We start from the raw sequence: 24,460 nt of genomic DNA on the forward strand, positions 1-24,460 counted from the left end.
ATTGCTCAAATTGCATCAAAATATTGCAGATCTTCCCTTTTTATTTTTGCCCGGTGTGGATAGATCTTATCTCATTATAGAATTGCTCAGATATCTGCAATAACAGACCTCGTGATTGTGTGATAGGATCAAATTACTTTTTTAACCTTTGCCATTAGCAAAAAGCTTTTATGGTTAGTGTTGATACTGAACTTTGAGTTGAGAAGTAAAATCCTGAAATTATGAGAGAAAATAAGTCGATTAAAAATAAAGACAAAAAATGTTTTTATATTTGAATTTTGACGCTCTAACTCAGAGATCAATTAAAAATTAAAAAAATAAAAAAAAATTTAGATAATACTTGTATAACCTTATTTATAAATAAAAAATAAGAGAGTTTTGAACAGTTTGTGTTGTCCATGGTTTGCCTAGAGTTGAGATGACCTGATAGACAAAGTTAACTTGAACATTAACCATTCATTCGAAGAATGACAAACTAGCACAAAGGGACCCATTTGGCAGATTAATAATAAGATCGAATTGACGAAATGTTGTAATTACAGATTAATCTAATACGTTAGATTAACTCAAAAAATCAAAATATCTTTAATTATTTATCAGCAGTCTCTAACGGGGAGAGAAGATTACAATGTTCTTTGAACCTAAACATACTCCAAATAGGGACCTAGGGAGCTTAATCTCACCTAAATCAGACGAGAACCAGATTCTTTACCCTGATGAGAGTAAGGTTGGGAACTAAAATTCGGGAACAGGAAGAGGATGGGGAAAGAAACAAATTCCCCGTTTCCGTCCATATATAATTAATAAATATATTTTTATATATCATAATTTTATAAATTATTAGTTTATTTTAGATTTTTATATCCCATCCATTAATATCGAAATTCTTTTTAAAAATCAACCCAAACATTCCTCGTTACCTATTCTTTTCCTGTTTCAAGTTACTTTAAAAAAAAAAATCCTTAAATTCTCTTAAATCTTAAAAATCGGTTATTTCAAGCTCCTAAATATCTGCTTAGATTCTCATAGATGGACCGTAAGTTCTTTTCATGTACCAGATAAAAAGATAAAAAGACTTCACCAAAGAGAGAGTAAATTATCAATTGGACTGAACTAATGTAAAGAAACAGAACAAATAATAAATCAAATCAATTGTTTCTTAATTCCATAATGAATAATAGTATATGATTTGGCACTGCCTTATTTAGAACACGGAATGGAATCGAGATAGATATGAATGTGGACCGAGACGACCATAGCACCAACGTAGTTTTGGGCTCTCATAATGCAATGGGTTAGTGCTGAGCTTACATATTGATGTAAATGTCGGGTACATCTGTTCATGCATCGATTGGTCATATAGGTTCGACTCTAGTTGAGTTTTAAACAAAACTAGATCCCTCACCCTCCCCACCCTCCCCACAACGTCGGGACTAATAATTTTTTATCAAATTTTATTTTTAATATATTATTATATAACATAAATATATTTTTATAGTAATTTCTATGAGAGATTATTTTCAATAATTTAATATGCAATTAAGTTTTATATAATTACTTTAGTGTGTAATTTAATTGGTGTATTATAATAATTATATAAAATACCACATGTCAAATTTTCATGAAATAATGAGAAGGATATTTTAGTGATTTTATATGTAGTTAATTTTATATCTTATTAAATTTAATATATAATTTAGTAAGAGCATTATGGTAATTTTAAGTAATTATAATAAAATGGGTACTTTCATAATTATAGTAAGAAGAGCATTATAATAATTATAGTCAATCATGATATGATTATGTTTTTGTAATTATGATAGGAGGGACATATTTTGATCAATTATGTTAGGAGGGCTATTTCTGCCATTATGGTATGAAAAAATTATACTAATTTTGGCTAATTATGAAATGAGGAGTATTATAGTAAATTTGGACACGTGTTAGCTACTAATTAATTAATTAAAGGATATTATAGTAATTTTCCTTGGAGATTACTTTTAGTATATTGTATAGATTAAATTTTATTATAGTAATTTAATATATAGTTATGTTTTATGCAATTTTCATGAAGCAATAGTAAGGGTATTTAATAATTTAAAATGTAATTAAATTTTTATTATGATAAAATTTAATATATAATTAATAGGGTATTATAATATTTTTTAAATAAAATGCACACATCATTTCATAATTATGATAGATGGACCATTATAATAATTTTAGTTAATTATGGTAAAAGAGATATTTTCGTGATTATGGCAAGAGAAGCATTATAATAAATTTGACCAATTATAATAGGAAGCACATTTTTGTAATTATGGTAAAAGGAGCATAATAAGCAAAAGGGCAATATAATAATTTTCAAGAAGATTACTTTTAATTATAGTTGGCTAATTATGGTAAGAAGGATATTTTCGTAATTATAATAAAAGGGGCATTATAATAAGGAGAATTCTAAATGTACCCCTGTTTTTGCTCTACACACTCCCACATTTTTTTTAAAAAATTTTACAAGTAAAATTATTTAAATTTTTTTTTGTAAATTTTCAGATATTCATCATTTTCGAGAAATCAACATTTCTCAAAAATGAATTTTCGAGAAATCATAACACTTCTCAAAAATGCATTTTTGAGAAGTCATAACACTTTTTGAAAATTCATTTTTGAGAAGCCGTAATACTTCTAGAAATATATTTTGAAAAGTGAAATTTGATAAAAAAAAATACAAAAAAGGAATGTTGTTAAAAGTATTTATAAATTAATGTAATAAAAAATATAATTAAAAAATAATAAATTTTAAAATTAATAAAAACAATTACTTTTACTATTTTGATTTTTAAGATGCACAACTTCCCGTAATATGATGACTATATGCTCCCTGAGATTTTTTATAAAGTTTTAAAGAGTAGAAATAATAGTAAAAAATTACTATTACCATTTTCTCGACCTCATACTAATTTGAGAATTAGTGAAAAGGCTATTGAAATAATTAAAACTAATTCAAAATTAAAGATTTTCTTGATCAACATTGTATACTTGTGAATAAAAAGATAATAATACTACAGATACTATACGATTTTGTCAAAATCTAATATGTTAATTAGAGAAACCCGTCTTGATAAATAGATAGAGATAATTCTCCAAAAAATTTAATTTAATTAAAAATATTATAAAATTTTAAAAATTGATAAAAGTTATTTATTATTCTTTCTCTAATAATGATTTTTTATTACACTTATTTACAAATAATTTTAATAAATTTTTTTTTGTAATTCTTCATAAAATTTCTTTAATAACACTCTTAAAAATATATTTTTGACAAGTGTTATGACTTCTCACAAATTTATTTCCAAAAAATATAAAATTTATACAAAAAGTATTTTAATAGTTTTACCTACAAAAAATTTTGAAAAGAAAAAAGTGGGGGTGTATAAAGAAAAAATGGTGGTGCTAATAAAACTCCCCTTATAATAATTTTAACCAATTATGGGAGTAAAGGTATTATTGTACTTTTGGACATGTATCAAACAATTATCAAATAATTATTTGAAGGGTAATATAGTAATTTTAAAAAGATTATTTTTAATTATAATGACTAAATATGGTAAGATGGGTATTTTTATAATTATAATAGAAGGGCATTATCATTATTTTAGCAGAAGAAACATTTTTGTAATTATAATAAGATATGCATTATAATAATTTTAATCGAATATGAAAGTAAAGATATTATTGTACTTTTGAACACATGTTAAAAGCAACATAGTAATTTTCAAAAGGATAGTTTTAATTATATAGTATTGATTTTTAAAGTTTAAATTTATTACCGACAAAGAAAAAGTAAAAAATAACTTCGAACTTATTTGGTTTTTTTTTTTCGAAGAACTTATTTGGTTTGTAAAAATATTATATTATTAATATTTAAATTTGAAATATAATAAAAATATTAATATAAATTTTTATGGTTAATAATAAATTTGAATTAAACAAAGTTAAATCAACCATCAAATAAAATCTTAATCCAATTTTTAAAAATGCCAATCGGCATTTGGTTGTTACTTGATCCAATCAAATTCATGACCACTTTTAGTACGCCAAAAGAACCAAATCGTTTAAAATGCTAGAAAATTTGAGAATATAGGAAGAATAAATTTTTTTTTTTAGGTGTGAAAAATATTATTTTAAAAGTAATCATATTTATAGGATACAATAAAATCTTAAAATTTTCAAATCAAAATTAGTGAAATTGATTATATAAAAAAATTTATTTGTAATATAAATTGATAGTTACAAATTTTTATTCAAATAGTTATGACAATATGTACAATTATATTTTTTTTATTCAAATAGTTATAGCTATTTGAATGATTATCAAATAATTATGATTTTTTATTTTTTTATAAAATGATTGCTTTTGTTTATAATAACTTATTCATAATAAATAAATATTTAATAATTTTTTAATATTTCAAAAATTTATAAGTAAAAAATTAAAAAATAAAATTTGTTTACTAAATAAGTCGAATATATGATACCACATGGCATGCTGATTTCCTCTCAAATCTATTTTTTACTTTATTTTTCTTCAAATATTTTAAAATTTTTTTACTTTTCACTTTTTTATTTGTTTTTTATTTTTATTTTTTATTAGATAAATTTTGTAAAAAAATATCAATTGCGGTATGAATAAAAAAATAATCTATATATGATTGGTTTTAATTCATTTAACGTACGTGCTTTTATTAAAAAAATTTTGAGATTGGATCAAGACTTATTTTAAAAAAATAAGTCGAGTCAAAAATAGACTTACGGTGTTTTGTCTTATTTTGGATGTGCATGTGGCACCTCCTCATTTTATTTTTTTCATTTCCTTTTTTAAAGCTTTTGTTTTTTTTTTTTTCTTTTTTCCTTATTTATTTATTTACTTTTTTACTAGATAAATTTTATAATGAAAGTCAATTGAAATAAAAATGATAAAATAATCAATATTCAATAAGTTTCAAATCATAACTATCTAATTGGTGCTTTTTTTTTTTAATTAGATCAAATTTTTTAAAATTGAATTCGAATAAGAGTAAAATTTTAGATGATGTCATTTAATCTTAATATCTTACCAAATGCCTTTTATTCTTTATTTTACCTTTTTTTAAAAATCTTTTTCATGCTTTTTTTTATGTATAACAACTCTCTTTTTTTTTTAATTTAATTTTCTTCTATCTCCCTAATTAAAGTCTCTCATTCTCTCACAATTTTCTAAAAATGCAATGCTAGGGAATAATCATAATAGCAAAACAGAAAGTGTTTCGATGAGGTTGAGGTTCAAAGAGAATATATACTTATATTTGTCCTTAATTTGTATTTGTATTTTTTAAATATTTTTAGTATTTATTTTTAAAACGTGCATTTTATATTTATCTATATATAATCACCATTAAATTTTGATATAAAAATTTTATTTTTTTATATTTAAAATATAATTAAAAAAATAAAAAATAATCCGCAACGAAACGCTGGCCTAGCTCAATTAAATTTTGTAGCATAAATAAATAAGAAAAACAAACATCATAATGCAAAAAAGGAAATGGCGGGAAAGTGGAGATGGTGCCAAAACCAGATGACAACATCAGAGATTGTCAGGCTTACAGCGCTTGATTAGGACAATTGCGCTTACTACGGACCACGTGACCAAGTATACGTCCGAACGCCGCAGAATCTTTAAGTATCAAAAAGGCGTATCAGCAGGCACTTGCTGGTTTGATGGTTGGCATCCCTCTTACAACTGCTACCAAAATTTAGCTTTATTCCAACCCATTTTTTTTCCTAAATATAATTTAACCTCGAAAATTGCTCTTTGACAATAAAATCCATATATATATATATATTAAGCTCTATAAATCATACATAATACATAGATAATAAATTCTAATATATAAATATATAAATATCAAACTAATAAAAATATCGGCTGGACACAAAGCATGCTTGTGTATAACTAAATAGTTGAAAAACAAAAAGTCTTTTCTTTTATAATAAAATAAAATTTATTTGTAAAAAATGTGTGTGATACACTAAGGAGAAAATTAGAATGAACATGTATCTTAATTTAGAAGAACTATATAATAGAATAATGATTAATTTTGGGATTATAACTCATTCAAAGATGCTTTGGGTTTATCTATTTTTGATTAAAAAAAGATTGTTTGGTGGTGGAAGAGTTGAGTGTAAAACTACCCAATTACTTTTTTTTTTTAGTTTAAAATTTTTTAGAAGGCACACTCAATTAATTTATTTTTTAATTAAATAAAAATTAATTTCATTAACCATTACAAAATAAAATGTCCTATGCTATTACTTCAAAAAAAAAATTTCTTACGTTATTCTTTTAAAAAAATCTTATTTTATTGGCAAGTAGTATAGTGATTCATTAATTTAAATATTAATTGTAGCAGAAAAAATTACAAATTAATTATATAATAATCGATGATGGAAAAAATTTGACAATTGACAAGGATTGATACTTGCGTTTTTTGCGGCGCTACGTAAGGCACTGGAACGCACGGTGGTCACCACCAATAATCAAGGGTGTTTTCCGTGGGAGGGGTCCCGTCTTTGGCTTGCAAGCCTTGCCCTGTTCATAATCATAACGATAAATAATACAACCGTTGCTTATGTTACAATACAAGGATATCAAATTTCACAAGCCATGCCACAGGCAAATAATCCCTTGTTTAGACTAATCAAATTATAAAAAAAAATGTGATAAAATAAAATAAAATAAAATAAAATAAAATTTTAGTATCTGTTACTTTTTTTATCTCAAAATTATGATTAAAAAAAAACATAGTTAAAGGAAATTCTATACTCTAAAAGAACATTATTCCTCAATTTTTTAGTTACCTACATATGGTTAATATATTGAAGGGTAAAAAAAAAAAACAGAAAAAAGCAAATGCATTAAGCTCAAGACTTATTCTAATTGCACAATGCAGAGTACTTAATGAAACCTTAATTTTTTAAATCCTTTGATTATTTACTTTGAATAGATCCACAATTAATTAAAATTGTTAAAAATACTGGTATATGATTTTTTTTGTTGAGAAGATCGTTCATGGATGCTAAAAGCAATATGTTTTTAACTGGCTTAATTATCACAAAACTCTACAAGCACTATATATATATATATATATATATATTTCATTTGTATATACCATTGTTGTATGATGGTGAGGCAAGATCAGATTTTTGGGTAATTGGCAACTTGGCTTTACAATAAAATGTATTTTCGTTCGCTGTTTCTTTGGTTGTAAAGCTTGTTAGTACAAACAAATAAGATGTGTAACTTTCAGGACGACAAAGCACATTATCAGCGCATGCAGTAGCATAGATTAGAACTGTAAATAATATATTAGTACTCATAAATTATTCGAGTTTAATTTGAATAAAATTTAAATTCGATTTGATTATTATCGAGTCGAATTCGAGTTCGAGTAAGTAGACTCATTGATCAAATCGAGTTCGAATATTTTTATATTTGATTCGAGTAATTCTCGAATCTAATCGAACTTTTATATTTAAATATATTTTTATTATTTTAATTAATAAAATATTTTGAGTTTGAGTACAAATAATAGAACTGTTGTCGAATATACGAATCGAGCTTATTTTTATATATTAATTGAGCTTAATCGAACGAATTCAATAGTTCGATTTTGATCACTAATCGAGTTTGAACTCAAATCTTTTATTGTATCGACTCAACTCAATTATATCCTAACATAGACAAAAGCTTTCAGATACTATATTATTAATTTTAGGAAAGAAAACCGTAGAAAAAAATTTCCTTCTAAAACACAAATCAATAGGAGGAACTACAGTTAGATGTGTAAATGATATATTAGTTATCGCAAACTATTCAGATTCGATTCAAATAAAATTTGAATTCGATTCGATTATTATCGAGTCGAGTTCGAGTTCGAATAACTCGATTCATTGATCAAATCGAGTTCGAGTATTCTTATACTTAACTCGAGTAATTCGTGAGTCTAATCAAGATTTTATATTTAAATATTTTTTATTATTTTAATTAATAAAATATCTCAAATTCGAATTTAAATATAAATAATTAAGTTATTATCGAATATAAAAATCAAATTTTTTTACATATTAATCAAATAAATTCAAATAATTTAATTTTAATCATAAATCAAATACGAATTGAAAAAATAAAATTCGATCAAATTCGAATCGAATATCAATCTTCAAATTAAGAGTCAAATTTAAATTTTTTATTATATCAATTTAATTTATTTGATTACACCTTAACTACAGCTGACACGTAACAACAATCGTCAACTGACGCTGCCAGGCTTCTTTTAATATATTTCAATCACCTGTCTAACATTTTTTTATAGTTTTTAATTTTGGCCTTACTTATTTCATCCACAAACCAAAAAAGCTACCTAAATTCGTTGGGTACTTAAATTGCTTGGAGGAAACAAAAAAGTGTAATGATGACAACGGTTAGAAAATAAATCTTTGTCAAAGATACGGAAAACCTTTAATCTCTTGGGGAATTAGTCCTAATTGTTCATTCTCATTTAGAGAGCGTGTAGCTGCGCAGCTTTCTTATTGGCTGAGTGACTGAGGCGTTCCCCTATCCAATTCTTTGGCGAGCGTGCGTGTTCATAAAGATTTGCGCGTTGCGGATTAAATTTCTCGTGGTAGTTTAAATGCCAAAGTTGGCCCGTAAAGATTTCGTCTTTTTATCTAAGTTTATTGGTCTTACTGATAAAGAATTCGATTCTTTTAAATAAAATTTTGATTTTAAATTTTATAAATAAAAAAATATATTTAAAAATTTTTTTTTTTATAAAATTTAACTTGACTTAATTTTTAATTAATTTAAATTTAAAATAACTATAAAATATTAAAAAATTTCAGATTAAAATCAAATTCCATCTTTGCCACCACGATGCAAGAAGGAATCAATTAACAGTATATGAGGAGATAAACGTAAAATCCCTGAGAATTAAATTTTTTAGGCAAGAGCAAATTAAGGCTAATTAGAAATGTTGGGTTTATTCTGGATAAATTCAAAACTTAAGGCTGAATTCATTAGTTTATTTTTTTAATAAAATTATAATGTGAAAATAAGAAAATAAATAGTGAATACTCAAATTTAAAATTTAAATTTATTTAATGTTAATTTTAATTATATAAATTAATTAAATTAAATTTAAAATTTAAAATTCATGAGCTTTTGACCTATGTATGTTTGAATTAAAAAAAAGCAATAGAGGATATTAATTTTCTTTTGGCTAAAATTTTCAAATTTTCAACTTTCTATGGTTCAATCAAAAGAACATCGAAAAACGGATTTTTTTTTTTTTGTTGATGTTAATTTTGGGATGTTGAGAAAAGATGAGAGTATATCTCATAGCCTGTCTGAGTCACTCTCTGCCAAAGAGTGATGGACCACTTGTACCAACCATCCAGCTCAGCTCAATCAATCAAAGAAAGCTTCAGTTGCCAACTCTCTCCCCCAACCCCAACTATAATATCTCAACCAACCTATACGTCTCTCTCTCTGTCTTCTGTTTCAAATCCTAATTCAACTTGCCCTCCTATAACTTCTTATCATTTAAAGGATTCTTGTTGGCAAAGTTAACACATGGCAGAGGAAGAACCCAAGAAGGTTGTTGAAACCGAAACACCCTCGGAGCCTCTGCCGCCAGCTCCCGAACCGGCCGAAGCTCCCCTAGACGTTGCCGAGGAAAAATCCGTAATCCCACCTCCTCCTACTGAAGAAAAGTCTGCTGAGTCTACTGAACTCCCAGCAGTCGAAAGTATATCCCTTCATTTTCCCTTCTCAGTTTTGCTTCTCCTGCTTTTTACTTCGTTTTGTTTGTTTCTCTTTGGTTTAATTTGTCCTTTATCGTGTTTTTCTTTTCAATTTAATATTTTTATAATTTTTTTGTGATTATTTAGTTTAATTTTATTTTGGTGTTTATGGCAGAGGCGGCGGAATCGACTGAGGAGAAAACCACGAAAGGTTCTGTTGATCGAGGTAATTTCTCAATCTTAATGTGATCAAAATCTTTGTCTGTAACTGTAATTAATATGACTGAATTGAAATTTTCTGTCTGGTTTGTTTGTCCAGATGCTGAGCTTGCTAGAGTTGCGACAGAAAAGCGAATTTCACTAATCAATGCTTGGGAAGAGAGTGAAAAATGCAAAGCTGAGAACAAGTAGGAACTTTCCTAACTTGGGTTTCTCTTCGACTTATATTTCTTTCCCTTCAAGAGAAAACCCCTTTAATTTAGTTTGAAAAATTTACAAAATTTCATATGAATTTTTTGCACAACATGCATTTACATTACAACTATGCGTTTTACTGCTTTGGGTTTAAATTTTTGTGGCTGCGATGGCCTAGAAAAATTAACTTGGAGCTTGAAGTCTTTTTCTTTGATTGAGTTGGGATTTTATATATGTTTCTGAACTCGATCGTATTAAAATTATTGAGCAGAGCTCACAAAAAGCTTTCTTCTATTTCGGCATGGGAGAATAGCAAAAAAGCAGCTCTGGAGGCTGAGCTGAAAAAGCTTGAGGTATCAAATTCAGTTTTGTTGGAAAAGAGGTTGATATATGTAACTTAAAGCAGAATAAGGATCAATAACGTGACTCTCAAATTTGGCATGGGCAGGAAAAATTAGAGATGCAGAAGGCTGAGTATGTCGAAAAAATGAAAAACAAGGTGGCCTTGATCCATAAGGAAGCGGAAGAGAAGAAGGCAATCGTTGAGGCGAAGCGCGGTGAAGATGTTCTCAAGGCAGAGGAGTTGGCAGCAAAGTACCGTGCCACCGGAACTACTCCCAAGAAGATCCTTGGTTGGTTTTGAGGAATAAAATTAAATTCATCGAAAAAGTTTGGATTGGAAATATTGTATCATTTGTTAATTTTAGATGTGTTTGTTTGGTCTTATACGATTTGGCCATTATTCATTGCTCTGTGTGCATCTGTATATATTTGTGTGTTTGCGTGAATATTTACCATTTGACAAAAATTACTTATTGAATTCGTAAGAAACAAAGTTTGGTGTAAATAATGATGAGTCATGAAGATTATAGAATGAAGTTTTATATTTTTGCATAGCTGAAAGACCAGAGTGCAATCCAGCTTTATTGATGGTTTTAGCTTCCAGACAAAATGCTGTCACTTCATGTAGGAAGTGGCAAATTTTATGAAATCCCTGATGTATGAATAAAATATGTTAAGCCTCCACTACAATCTTCCAAGCCCCAAATTACATTAGACTGTATAGGTATAGCTCCGCTTTCTATTCTATGGGCAGAATATCCCAGATACAGCCTTCTTCTTGTATGCTGGATCAGTGAACAAAAAATTTGCCTATATCAAAAATAAATTACGCGCTTTCTTTTAACTTTGTTAATGCTATATACAATATATATTATTTTTTATTATATGTTTCATTTTTAATTATTTTTTTTATTTTTTAAAAATATATGAGTGTATGTCATCTTAATAACTTTGTTTATGAATCTAAAAACTCCAGTAACGGGCATGAAATGATTTCACCGAAAGGGCAATTCCTGAGATTAAGGCAGATGAATTCATCACAAATTTTGGCACCTGAAAAAAATTTAAACGATGTGATAATTGGCAATGGAAGGAACAGTCACTATCTCGATTTTTATTAACAATAATCAGCGATCTGGAACTTGAATTATATATTATATATAAATTATATCAAATAACATAAAATTACGAACGTAATTAATGAAGAAATTAAACAATATGAGGGATAATAACAAAAATTAAAATATAGAAAAATTAACAAACAATTCAATCCCATAGCTCAAAAAATATACCCTTTCAAATTATTTTGTTTAAAAAAAATTTTCCTTTTCCTTTTCCTTTTCCTTTTATTTTTGTTTTATTTTTCTTTCTTCTTATCTGCTTGGAATAAACTAACATTTCAATCCCACGACTCAATTAACCCTCAAATGAAGGCAATTGATCGGTACAATAAAAGATTATTTTTATTTATTATTATAGATATTGTACAATATAATTAAGAAATCTGCAAAACTAATGATTTATTAGATGCAACATTCGCGGACGTTCATTCTTTGAAGAAGGGCCGGGTAGCTGGTAAGATGATCAAGTAAGGGTCAGTTTGGATGAGATGTTTCGGTGCGACGAGATTCGGCTCTCAAACAAGAGTAACTGGATTGACCATCCATTCGAGTGTCTTGGTTTCGGTGCTGTAACAACAATCCCATCATGCCAAGCCCCAACTGTTCACCGAAGGGGAACCCTTCAGTTGCCAACTAGAGTTGGTTTTCCTTTTCTCTTTTTATCTTTTTGGATCAGTAAAAACAATTACATCAAAACCTTCTAAAAGAAAAACTTAGAATTCCTTCTTTTGGCTTGATTTAGGCATATGTGTAATCAAGTTGAACCAAATCGATATAACGAGAAATTTGAGTTCGAACTCAACTTAATATTCATTGCTTGAAACTCAATTTGAATTCAATTAAATTTTAATTTTTAAGTTGGAGTTCAATTCGAGATAAAATCGAACTACTCAATTAAGCTCGTTTAATAAAAAATGAGTTCAATTATCATACTCAATTTCAAGCTCAATTATATATTTAGTCTCAAGATCGGACTCAAATTGATATATATAAAAGTAAAATAGTAATTTTTAATTAAAATAATAAAATATATTAAAATTTAAAAACTCAATTAGGTTCATGAGTTATTCGAACTAGGTATTAGGATATTCAAACTCGACTTGCTCGATAAGTCAAGCTACTCAAGTTCAAACTTGACTCAACAATTTTTGAGATGAATTCAAGTTTTATATGAGTCGAACTCGAATAACTTATGAGTATTGATATATCATTTATACTTCTAGGTTCAAGGAACTTTTCCCTTTAAAGATAAGGTAAATACTATTGTGTTGAAAATGGCAAAAGTGCTGGGATCACAGTAATAATAAGGGATAGCAGACAAATTATTGATGGGAGAATGTGAGAAAGAAATAGTAATACAGATAGGGGTGTAAACAAATAGAGTTTTCGACAAATTGTTTGTGAATATGTTTGATTTTTGTTCATTTATATTCGTTTATTAAGTATAACAAATGATATTGAATAATATTTTTACATTCTTTTATTAAATGAATTGAACACGAGCTTAGACCTATTTGGTTTGTTTATGTTTATAAACAAGCTCACTTAAGATTCGTTTAAAACATGTTTGTGTTTTTTCTTAATTTTATAATTGTATGTTTGTTTAAATTTATTTGATTATGATATGTTTATTATTCATGAACATATTTAGTTATTGTTCATAAATATCAATGTTCATGAATGAGTTTGTTTAATTTAAATGAGTAAAAAACAAATTGAACTCAAGTATCCTACTATTTAAATGATTGAGCTCAAAATGTAATGAACCATTTTTTTATCAAACACAAACTGAACATAAACAACTCTAAAAATAAATTAACAAACTACAAATATACATTCATTCATTTGTAGTCGATTCATTTATACCATTAAATGCAGGATATTGTAGAGGCAGAAGTTTTAGTTGTGAAAGGAGTTTTATAAGCTAGCCGATGAGAGTTAGGAAGATTGTGGTTCATAGATTCTGGCCAAAAAAAAGTTTTCTTTTTTTTTTTTTAAATTTTGATATTTTCTATTTAAAAATTATAAAATAATTTTATTATTATTTAATTTAATATAAAATAAAATTTACTATTATATAATAATTAACAAATAAATGAACTAAGAAATAGTAAATTTTATTATATAATAAACTAATAAATAAATAAAATTTATTATGATATAAAAAATGTTAGGGCATTATTTTATTAATTAACATTACATTACTACATAAAATAATAAAAAATAAAGAAAAAAACATTATTTGATATATTGCTATTATTTTTAATAATTTTTAATATTTATTAATAAAATTAATATTTGATATAAAAGTAATTTAATAATTTTTTAATTTTATAAAAATTAAATAATTTAAAATTTTTATCAAATTAACATTTTAATTTAATATCTTTAATGATAATTTCTCATCTCATTACAATTCTCTTGACTGTTACCTTTATGTTTGCATTCAAATACATATCCTCATCATTGATTTTAATATTACTGTTACAGTATCTAGTTTCACATCCATCATTATTTTTAATTTTACCAAAACCAACCTCATTGCCTATTCAAATGAACCCTAAATTGTTTGTCTTTAGGACAAGAGTTTTGCTAATATAAGTTACTTATTGGAGACTAAAAAGGGTTTTTTCATGAATGTTATCGTATTTTATATGAGATAAATTAATCTTTTTATGGATTTTCATCAAGCACTTTTATTATAACAGTAAGAATTTGCCTTTGCCAAATGGATGAGAATAGGTTTAAAGTGGATTTGGATTGCACTAAACTTCTGATGGGGGTTCAGTTACAATAAAAATATGTGCTGACTACACCATAGATACCTAAATGGGTGCAGCTATTAGAATTTTTCATAAGTGGATTACTATTAATTGATTATTTTAATAATTTAATGAAAACGGCTAATGGATTTAATTCTAATATGAGATAAGCATGAGAGCTCAATTAATTTAATATGATAACCTAGGTATGGGTTTTGCACATCCTATAGGGTCAGTGTGGTTTGGTGGTTGTATAAGCCTTTCACCTAGTAAGCCTTTAATGGAGAGGCTTCTAGGGTTATTTAATTAATTAGGTTAAGGTCCCCTTTTCACTTTTATAAGATACAATAACTACTTATTGAGTGCTACTAGCAAGAGAAGAGTGAAGAGTAAGACTTAGCCACTTCAGGTATTGGTTTGCTTCCACGAATTCACAATGATTACCTAAATAGGTATGTCGAATCTCTTTAATTAATATTTGGTGTTCTAATCTTCACAAAATGATCTTGGATTAGTGTTTATATGTGATATTAGAGCTTAATTGTGTGATATTATGACCCTAAATTCATGTTAATTAATTGATTTTTGGATTAATTGCTTATTCGGGGCAAAATTAGTTGTTGAAAAAATTTTAAATTCCTATCATTATTTTTTAAAATTGATTGAGAAATTTTGTTCCCCTTTGAAAGAGGATTAAAACCATATAAAGATTGTTTTCTAATTCTTTGTATGAATAGAGAAATCAAGGTTGTAAATTTTTAGTTAAAGTTTTGATCAAAATTTTTGTTTTGATTATAACCTTAACATTTTATGTGTTTAATCTGAAGTTGATCCTTAGGTAATGTTTATAATAGGTTATAAATTTGAATCAAAGTATTTAATTTCATAAAATGTTGATGTAGATGACCGAATTTAAAATAAAACAAAAATAGTATGGGTTTGAATAATCTAAATGTTATATAAATTAATCCTATTTTTATTAGTTTTTGGTGCGATTTTTGTATAGATATGATAGAAAATAGTTTAATTGAACACTGGGCACTTTAATTTGATGAAAAGACCAAGAAAATGCATAAAAATGGCAAAAAAACCCCAACAAACCCAAATGGGTCAAAGAATCGATCCAATCGAGTAATGTCAACCTGGTTACAGGTTGAAGAAGACCAATCTTGCTCACTAGATGAAGCCCACACACAGAGAATGGCACGTGTGTTACGTGTGGGCTCGTCTGATGTCTGTTTTTGCTTCGATTTCTTTAGACATGTTTAGAATTTAATTTTTGAATTTTTCTAGAATTTTAAATTACATGAAATATTTATTGTTTGAAATTCAAGTATTGTTCAAAAATTACTTTATATTATGTACATAATTTTGTTATTTTATTTTATGATAAAATATTTTAACATGCTAGGAGTATAATGGCAGTATGTACTTTCTTTAGATGAGCCTTAATATTTATGTACTCTCAAGTAGAATCTTATGTGCATAATTGATTAAATGATTAAAAATTTACTTTAATCAAGTTTAAGACCTAAAGTTAAATGCAATATACACTATTTATAGGACTTAATGAGATACATCTACGTTTATTATCTTAGCTAGAGTGGTCTATTGCATACTTTATGGTTGAGTATGCAAACTAAAAATTTTGGGCAATTAATAAAATTTTTCGGTTCAAAAATATTTTTCATTAATTGATATAAGTGTTTGGCTACCAAAGTGACTCATTTATTGAAAATTAATGGAATATTTTTTCATTCTAAAGTTACGGGATGATTATTAAATTATCTTATACAATTGCCTACCCAAATAAAGTTAATATATAGGTAATTTGTTTTGGAATATAAAATATTATGGTTAAGGGTGTACTTGTAGACACTAATTTTGACTAACTTTAATATTAATATTGATATTATTATTAATCTTAAAAAAAAAAGTAAAAAAAAAATCTTTGATTTTAACTCTAGTAGTTGAAAGCAAGCTGCTAGAGTAACATTTTTTCCCTTTGACATTGCCTAATGTGGCAGCATGAAATTCGGTGATTAAAAGTCAACAGATAGACACTCAAATTTTTCACAAAAAAATCTAAGGAGATCTAGGATTTGAAATCCTAGAAGCTCTATAAATAGAGCTAAATTCTACAAGCAAAAAGAGGAAAGAAATACTATCAACAAAAAAAAAAGATCACAGTCCTCTTTGAAGAACCAGCAATAAAAAAAAAATTTCTTGAAAATAAAATTTTAGATTTACGAGGTTAGAGATTTTTTTTTGAAAAATCTGAGTTTAAGGGAGTGTTTAGAAAACAAAAAAAGAGCAATTTGGGATTTTTTGAAATTTTTTTTGGGCCGTCAGAATTTAAAAAATTTTAAATTTTTTGACAATCAGAATCTGGGTTCATTGTCGAAATTTGGAAATTTTTGAATTTTTTGACATCGGTAGAAGTTTTTGGCCATTGGTGCACGGTGCCCAATGAGTGGGATTAAGTTTTTAGAGAGAGAGGCTCTGGGGTAGAGAGAGAGGGGAAAGAAAAAATAAGAAAAAAAAATAAAAAATAGGCCTTTTATAAGCCTTTCAAAACGACGTCGTTTTGGATGTCTGAACCGAGTCTAACTCACATAGGATCTGCGCGCCGACCCGCACGCCAACCCAACCAGTTTCGCAGGTTTTTCCTTTTCTTTTTTTTTTATTTTCTATTTTATTTATTTTGTGTTGATTTTTTAATTTTTTTTCATGATATTATTATTATTATTATTATTATTGTTATTTTATATTAATAACTCTTAAAATAAAAATAAAACTAAATAAAATAAAGACCTAAAAAATATAATATGCAGAAAAAAAAATTAATACTAACTATTTAAAATAAACAAAATTTTATTACAAGTAAAAATGTTATTTAAATTTCACCAAAGTGTTGGGATAGTTTTAAAAAATAATTTTTGCTAAATAAATAATAATAAATTATAAAAAATGATAAATAAAATAAAAATAAATCGTTTAAATGTAATTTTTAAAGATAGCTAAAAGAGTTTAGTTTTCTTTAATTATTACAAGTAAAAATAATTTTTTTGGATTTCATCATAGAGTTGGGATAATCCAAAATTATTTTTACTAAAATAAAGATTGATTTAGACAATGTAAACTAATAATAATAAAAATATAAAAATATAATAATAATAATAATAATAATAATAATTGATATTTTGAATTTTTTTTTAAAAATAAAAAATTAAAAGAGTTCGATTTTTTTTAATATAAGCAAGATATAAATATTTAGATTTCTCCGATGAAATGGGATAATCTAAATTTTATAATAAAAATAAATAATAATAAAATATTTTTTAAATAATCATAATAAAAATTAATTAATAAATTCCTTCAATTATAAAAAAAAAAAGATTTAACTTAGGATCTTGTTAAAAAGTTGAGATGATCCTAAAATTTGTTCAAATTTTTAGGATTTCATCAAATGGTCGGGATAATCTTAAAACTTATTTAATATATTTTGAGAACTCGTCAAAGAGTTGGGATGTTCTTAAAATCTTTTTTAAAATAAATAAATAAAATTATCTTATGACGAGATTTCAAAAATTTTGTGAATGATTAATTTTCTCGAAATATTTTCTAAATTGTGATTTTCTATAAATTTCGCCAAAGCGTTGGAGAATTTATAAAAATATAAAAACAATAATAATAATACTAATTTCACAACAAAAAATTTTTAAAAAATAAATTTTAAGAAATTAAATTTAAATAAAAAAGATCATATTATCAAAATTATAGGATTACACATGTTTAATTGGCACCGTTCTTCGAAAGGGCAACGTGAGGGTACTAATACCTTCCTCACTCATAACCATACTCCCATACCTAACCATGATTTCGCAGACCTAAACTTCTTTTAGTAAATCTTAATTAATTTTAAGATTTTTATTAAAAGATGATATTTTGGGTGACCAATCACACCCTACAAAAAAAAAAGATTGGTGGCGAGTCCAAAATGTTTCACCAACTCTAGCAATCGAGTTTCTCCCGGACGAAAAATCATTATGACAACTTGACGACTCCACTAGGGATAACTGGGAGTCAAGCAAAAAATTAAACATGCATCATCAAAATTTTAATTTTATGGTCTTTTCGATATTTAATTTTAATTTCTTATCTCATCTTAGAATAAACTTTTTTTATTGTCATTTTAGTTTTGATATGTTATTGTACTTATTTTAATTATTACTAATTATATTGTTAATTTTATTAAGAATTGTTACATTCCCTCACACACGTGCACATTTGCATTCATGCACGAACTTTATACCCGGGCTCCCAAATCTATCCCTTTTTAGGAGGGAGTAGAGTACTTATGCTTTCGTGAAGTTATAATGCCACTGCTTGGGCTAGCGAAATACTTTCATTCAAGTTGAATCATTTCCGTCGGTAGCCCATTATGGGTTAGGATCGGGGGCCTTACTAGTCTAAAGTGGACGACAATAAGGATCAATTTGGGAACCTTTTAGCCTATGTTAATTACCAAGCCATGCATATAGTGAAACTTAAGTAACCAACTTTAGATAGGGCTATACCATTTTTTTAGATTATACCTTAAATTAGGACACATGAGGAAATTTTTTTTTAATATGATTACTAACCCTATTTTGTTTTGTTTTCTTTTTGTTTCATGATCATGCATCATCATAAACACTTGCATATGGGATGTGTTTATCAATATGCCAATATCAATAAGAAGATTTTTAGTTTTACTTTAGAAACACCATCATGATGTTCTCAACTTCAAAGCCCACTGTGTGTGAAGAGACCAATGTGGTAATAACTCTATCATTAGAAGCCCAAAGTAGAATGGAAAATTGTTTGAAAGAATCTGAACAAAAAATTTTGCCTGAAAAAATCAAATCGGGACTTCAATAAAATGATATCTCTAAGTTGGTTGAGATCTAGCGCTATGTAACAATTCTAGGAATATGGCTTTTGAGGAAAAATATGATCATATTGCTTCACTGCTTGAGGTGTTTATGAAAAATCAGTCAATAAGATTTTTAATTCAGTTTTGGGACCCTACATACAGATGTTTCATATTCAACGAAATATATATGACCTTGACGATTGAAGAGTATACTACATTGTTATGGTTGCATCTCTCCAATTCAGATAAAATCTATTGACAAGGTTAAAAACTTGGATCTTGAAAAAAACTTGTTTGTATGATGGAGGTCTTTATTCAAAATGTGAACTCATATATCCAAACAAAAGGCAAAAATGATTGTATCCCATGAGAAATCTTACGTGATTACATTATCAAACACTTAAAGGATGAATGAGGCGTGAGAATGATAGCTTTGGCAATTTATGGCTTGATCATTTTTTCGAATGTCCTGGGACACATTGAGGTATCAATGATTTACTTTCTCAAGTAAATGGATAATAAGATCAATCTTGTTCCTTTTATACTAGCAGAGACCTTTAGATCATTAAATCTTGTCGAAAAAGAGGATGATGTTTCATAGGATGTTTATAGTTACTCTACATTTGGGTAAAAAGTCATCTTCAACATCTCATGGGTAAATTCATCCTACTTATAGTAATAAAAGTAGGCCAATTGAAGAATGCTGCAATGTTGAGTGGCCAAAATCAAAGACCAAGGAAATATGGATATTGACTTTGCAAAATCTCACTAGTGCTCAAGTTATATGGAGAGCTCCATGGATACCACGAGAAGTCATGTTATACAAGTGTGGTGACAAGTCATAAGTTTCACTCTTAGGACTGTAGGGAGGTGTAAGCTATGTTTCAGGATTGGCTCGTCGACTTTTAGAGTTAGAACAATTTGTCTCAATGACTCATAGGCTTTAAGAATTATAATTCTTTTTTAAGAAATTGAGATTTTTGAGAAAGGTAAAAGATATTATTAGAGAATGAAAGCAGACTTGAAGAGTAAATCGTGACGGCTATACAAACAAAGCCACACCTGAATATCTGATATAGAGAAGTTAATGGGTCACAAGCAAAGTTAGTCTCAAAGAAAATAGACCATGCCATCGAAAAGGCACCCATTGTGAAAAGATTCATGAAGATATAAAGACTATAAAGTGTAAATTTAAAAAAAAAAAAATATGAGAGCTTGAAAAGAAGAGGCTTCAGCATAAGATTAATGAGTGAAAAGATAAGACTAATAAGAGTGAAGCAAAGTCCTAAAAGCTTGAAAGAGAACAAGAAAAGATTTCTAAAAGCTGGTATAGGTCCATCACCACAATGACCACAAAGCTTGAAAATTTTAAAAAGAATGCAGAATAGCTTCAATCTAATTTGTTATATAAGGAAGAATAGCTTAGTCAGTTTGTGAAAGAAAAAAAGATACTATAAGGTCTCGTAGATGACTTGAAATAGCAAATACATTATCGATGTGAAGCCATTCAAGTTTTGAGAGAGGAAAAAGATCAATTTGAACATAGAGCACAGTATTAGAAGGAAAAATATCAATTGAAAGAATTTCAAGCCACCTACCTAGTAGAATAGATAAGAGAAGTCAGCTTCAAAGAAAGACATATGGCCCAAGAAACTAAACAAGTAAAGAAAGAAATTTACTTAGGACATCACAACCAACGCTTGACCAATTTTCTAGATAGTGTTTATGAGCAGTATAAACATATATGGTGCTTCTTTTAAAATTTTGTAATGAAAAAATTATTTAGTAAAGATAATGTGAAGTTATGATATGGTGGTTCAAGTTTAGACTTAAAAGTTTTTACAAATTTTGGATATATAATAAGCATATCCTTTCCATTCATGCATCATATGTGTGTTTCATTTAAAAAAATGCATCATGACTAAAAAAAAATGCCTTAAAATAACAAATCTCAAGAGTTTCTTTTAACTCGATCAGGTGCAAAGGTAATTAGACCTTCAGAAAATATAGATTAGACCACTCATCATCGTTACAACACTCGCTCATAAGTCAGGATTATAGAAAACGAGCAAGCATCTAGAATAAAAAAGATAGAAAAAGCTTAATTTGATATGTAAGAGCAAATGATTAGGTCTTAACAAAAATTGATAAAACAAATGACTATGACTCAAGAAGAGACTCGAAAAGAGATGGCTGCAATGATAGACATGATAAGGAAAATGAACAAAAAAAAAGGTAGCTGAAGAAGTTACCACTGAGAAATAGCCTCAAGCCTAAGAAAATACCAGTGATAGGGAAGATCCATTATATCCACTAGGGTTTACTCTACACTATGCTTAAACTTCTCATCAAATGCATCCATAAATGACACAGCTTGAAAGGCAGCCACATGCTTAGTTTAATTTACCTCCTTTCATAGTTCAACCACGTAGTCAAAGACATGTTGGTTTAAATATTAGGGCAAGTCATGATGAGCCCATTATGATTTTAGATTTAGATGACCCAAAAGAATAAGAGAAACTAAAGAAAGGCACGCCTGAACAATATGAGAATATAAAGGCATAACAGAAGCTAGATCTCTTAGAAAAAAGGTTGTAAGTTATTGAAGATGTAAATATTTTTAGTACAATTGATGTTAGTGAACTTAGTTTGGTTCCAGATTTGATAATCCCACCAAAGTTTAAAGAATTAGAATTTGAAAAATATGAAAGAACCACATGCCCTCAAACACATATCACTATGTTCTATCGAAAAATGACTGGGCATACAAATAATGACAAGTTACTTATCCATTGTTTTCACGATAGTCTTACTGGATTAACTGCCAGATGGTATATTCAATTAGATAGGAGTTGTATTCATTCATGAAAAAATCTGGCCAAAAAATTTATTACTCAATATAAACTTGTCACAGACATGGCTCCAGATAGATTATCTTTACAAAACATGAAAAAGAAAGCTAATGAAAATTTTAAAGAATATGCCCAAAGATGGCAAGATGTTGCCACTCAGGTTCAACCTCCTCTCACCGAAAAACAAATAACTATTCTGTTCATCAATACTCTTTGAGCATCGTACTATGACAAGTTCATTGGTTATGTCACGAAAAACTTTGTTGATATAGTGATTACGGGAGAAATAATAGAAAATGCCATTAAAAATGAAAAGATTGATGGAGGTGATGTTTCTGGATTAAAGAAAAGAGGACCATCCAAGAAGAAAAAAGCAGAAATGCAAGCTGTCACCACTGAAAAACCAAAACCAAGATCTTTTATCCCATACCACTCATATCCTGTATACCAACCTTCTTACCTAACCATTTTTAACATTTTTCAAAACCCATACCATTATCAACCAGTGCAAACCTAGACACCTACTTTTCAAACCAATGTTTATCCCCAAGCACATTCACCATGACTTTCCCCCCAATCAAATATTATAGACTATAATCGAAGGGAACCTCAAAATAATTGGAAGTAACAATGATTTAATCCAATTGTTGTCGAACATAGATTGACAACATGATTGCTGAGCCTTTGACTAAAGGGTTAAGACTCATAGTATTTAGTAAATATGTTGTGAGCATAAGTATTCTAGGGTCTTTTGATGTAGTTCATTAGTAGGACTATATCATTTGTATTTCATAACCACACATCATGGTTTATTTTTATGTTGGACCTTTTTCTTTACGTTTGAAATATCTATGTGATCTTTGATTCTATGCTTGAAAAATTAAAGTTTGCTATATGCATTGTGAAATCTTAAATCTTGGTATTTGTTTTAAGTACAACTTTAATGTTTTTTAGGTATGTCTCATAAATGATACCAAAAAGTAACATCTAGGATATTAAAGAGACATATAGGCATACATAGATGCCTTAGAGATTTTTCAACTAGTTTAGAGGTATCGACAAAAGGACTGACAATGAAAATAACACATTGAGATCACATTCTGATGTTATTTTTTTGCTACATAGCCACATTGAGATCCATTGTCAATAAAGTCACTAGTACTTGTAACTGTGGATTGGTCTTATGTCATTAAAAGCCATAAAAATTGCTATAATTCGGTATTAAATGATTTTATTGGACAGGATCATTAAGATATTATCTTAAGAGCTAAACTATTTTTTAAAATTATGGCCATATCAAAGTAAAGTAAATCAGCTTAGAGTTTTATTTTCAAGTCAAGTTTTCTTAAAATCAAATAGCCCAATTAATATTGTCAAAATGGGAGAATGTTAGAATTTTTCATAAATGGGCTATTATTAATTAGTGATTTTAATAATTTAATGAAACTAGCTAATAGATTTTGTCCTAAAAGAAGACAAGCATAAGAGCTCGATTAATTTAATGTGATTACCTAAGTGTGAGCTTTACATATCTTACTAGATCGTGTGGTTTGGCGGTTGTGTATGCCTTTAGCTTAGTAAACCTTTAATGGAAAGGTTTTTAGGGTTATTTAATTAATTAGGCTAAAGTCCCCTTTTCGCTTTTACGAGATATAATAATTGCCCATTTAGTGCCCCCAACAAGATAAAAGCGAAGAAGAAGACCTAACCATTGTTTTGCTTCTGCAAATTCATAATGACTACCTAAACATGTATGCTGAATCTCTTTAAGTAATATATGATGTTATAATTTTCATACAATAATCTTGAGTTAGTGCTTACAGCAACTTGATAAGTGCCAGTGACCAATTGACCATTTTTGGCACCATTTACATGTCATTTTTTTTTTTTTTTGTAAATTTTACACTTCAAATTATATTATTATGCAAAAAATGTCCATACAACTTTTTTTTTATTTTACTTTGATATTTTATTTAAAAAATTATGAAATAATTTTTTTAATTTAATATAATAAGTAAATTTTATTCTATAATATATTAATAAATAATTTAAATAAAATTTATTATTTTATTAATATTTTTTATTTATTAACAAAATTTATATAATAAATAAATCTTATTATAACAAAAATTTTAAATTATTTAATATTTATAAAATTTATTAATATTTTTTATTTATTAACAAAATTTATATAATAAATAAATCTTA

At 27.2% G+C, this 24,460-nt stretch overlaps 1 protein-coding gene across 1 annotated transcript; it reads left to right on the forward strand.

The window, feature by feature from the left end:
- The first annotated feature begins 9,551 nt into the window (after positions 1 to 9,551).
- LOC111288151 (remorin-like) lies at positions 9,552 to 11,153 on the forward strand. The gene is made up of 5 exons (XM_022878926.2): positions 9,552 to 9,848; positions 10,019 to 10,069; positions 10,163 to 10,250; positions 10,529 to 10,610; positions 10,706 to 11,153. The coding sequence occupies exons 1-5, from the start codon at positions 9,674 to 9,676 to the stop codon at positions 10,898 to 10,900; spliced, it is 591 nt and encodes a 196-aa protein (XP_022734661.2). The 5' UTR covers positions 9,552 to 9,673; the 3' UTR covers positions 10,901 to 11,153.
- Positions 11,154 to 24,460: the final 13,307 nt, after the last annotated feature.

The sequence above is a fragment of the Durio zibethinus genome, chromosome 17 (genome assembly GCF_047325235.1).
Source record: "Durio zibethinus cultivar Kanyao isolate XHJ-2024 chromosome 17, ASM4732523v1, whole genome shotgun sequence".
Taxonomy (NCBI): domain Eukaryota; kingdom Viridiplantae; phylum Streptophyta; class Magnoliopsida; order Malvales; family Malvaceae; genus Durio; species Durio zibethinus.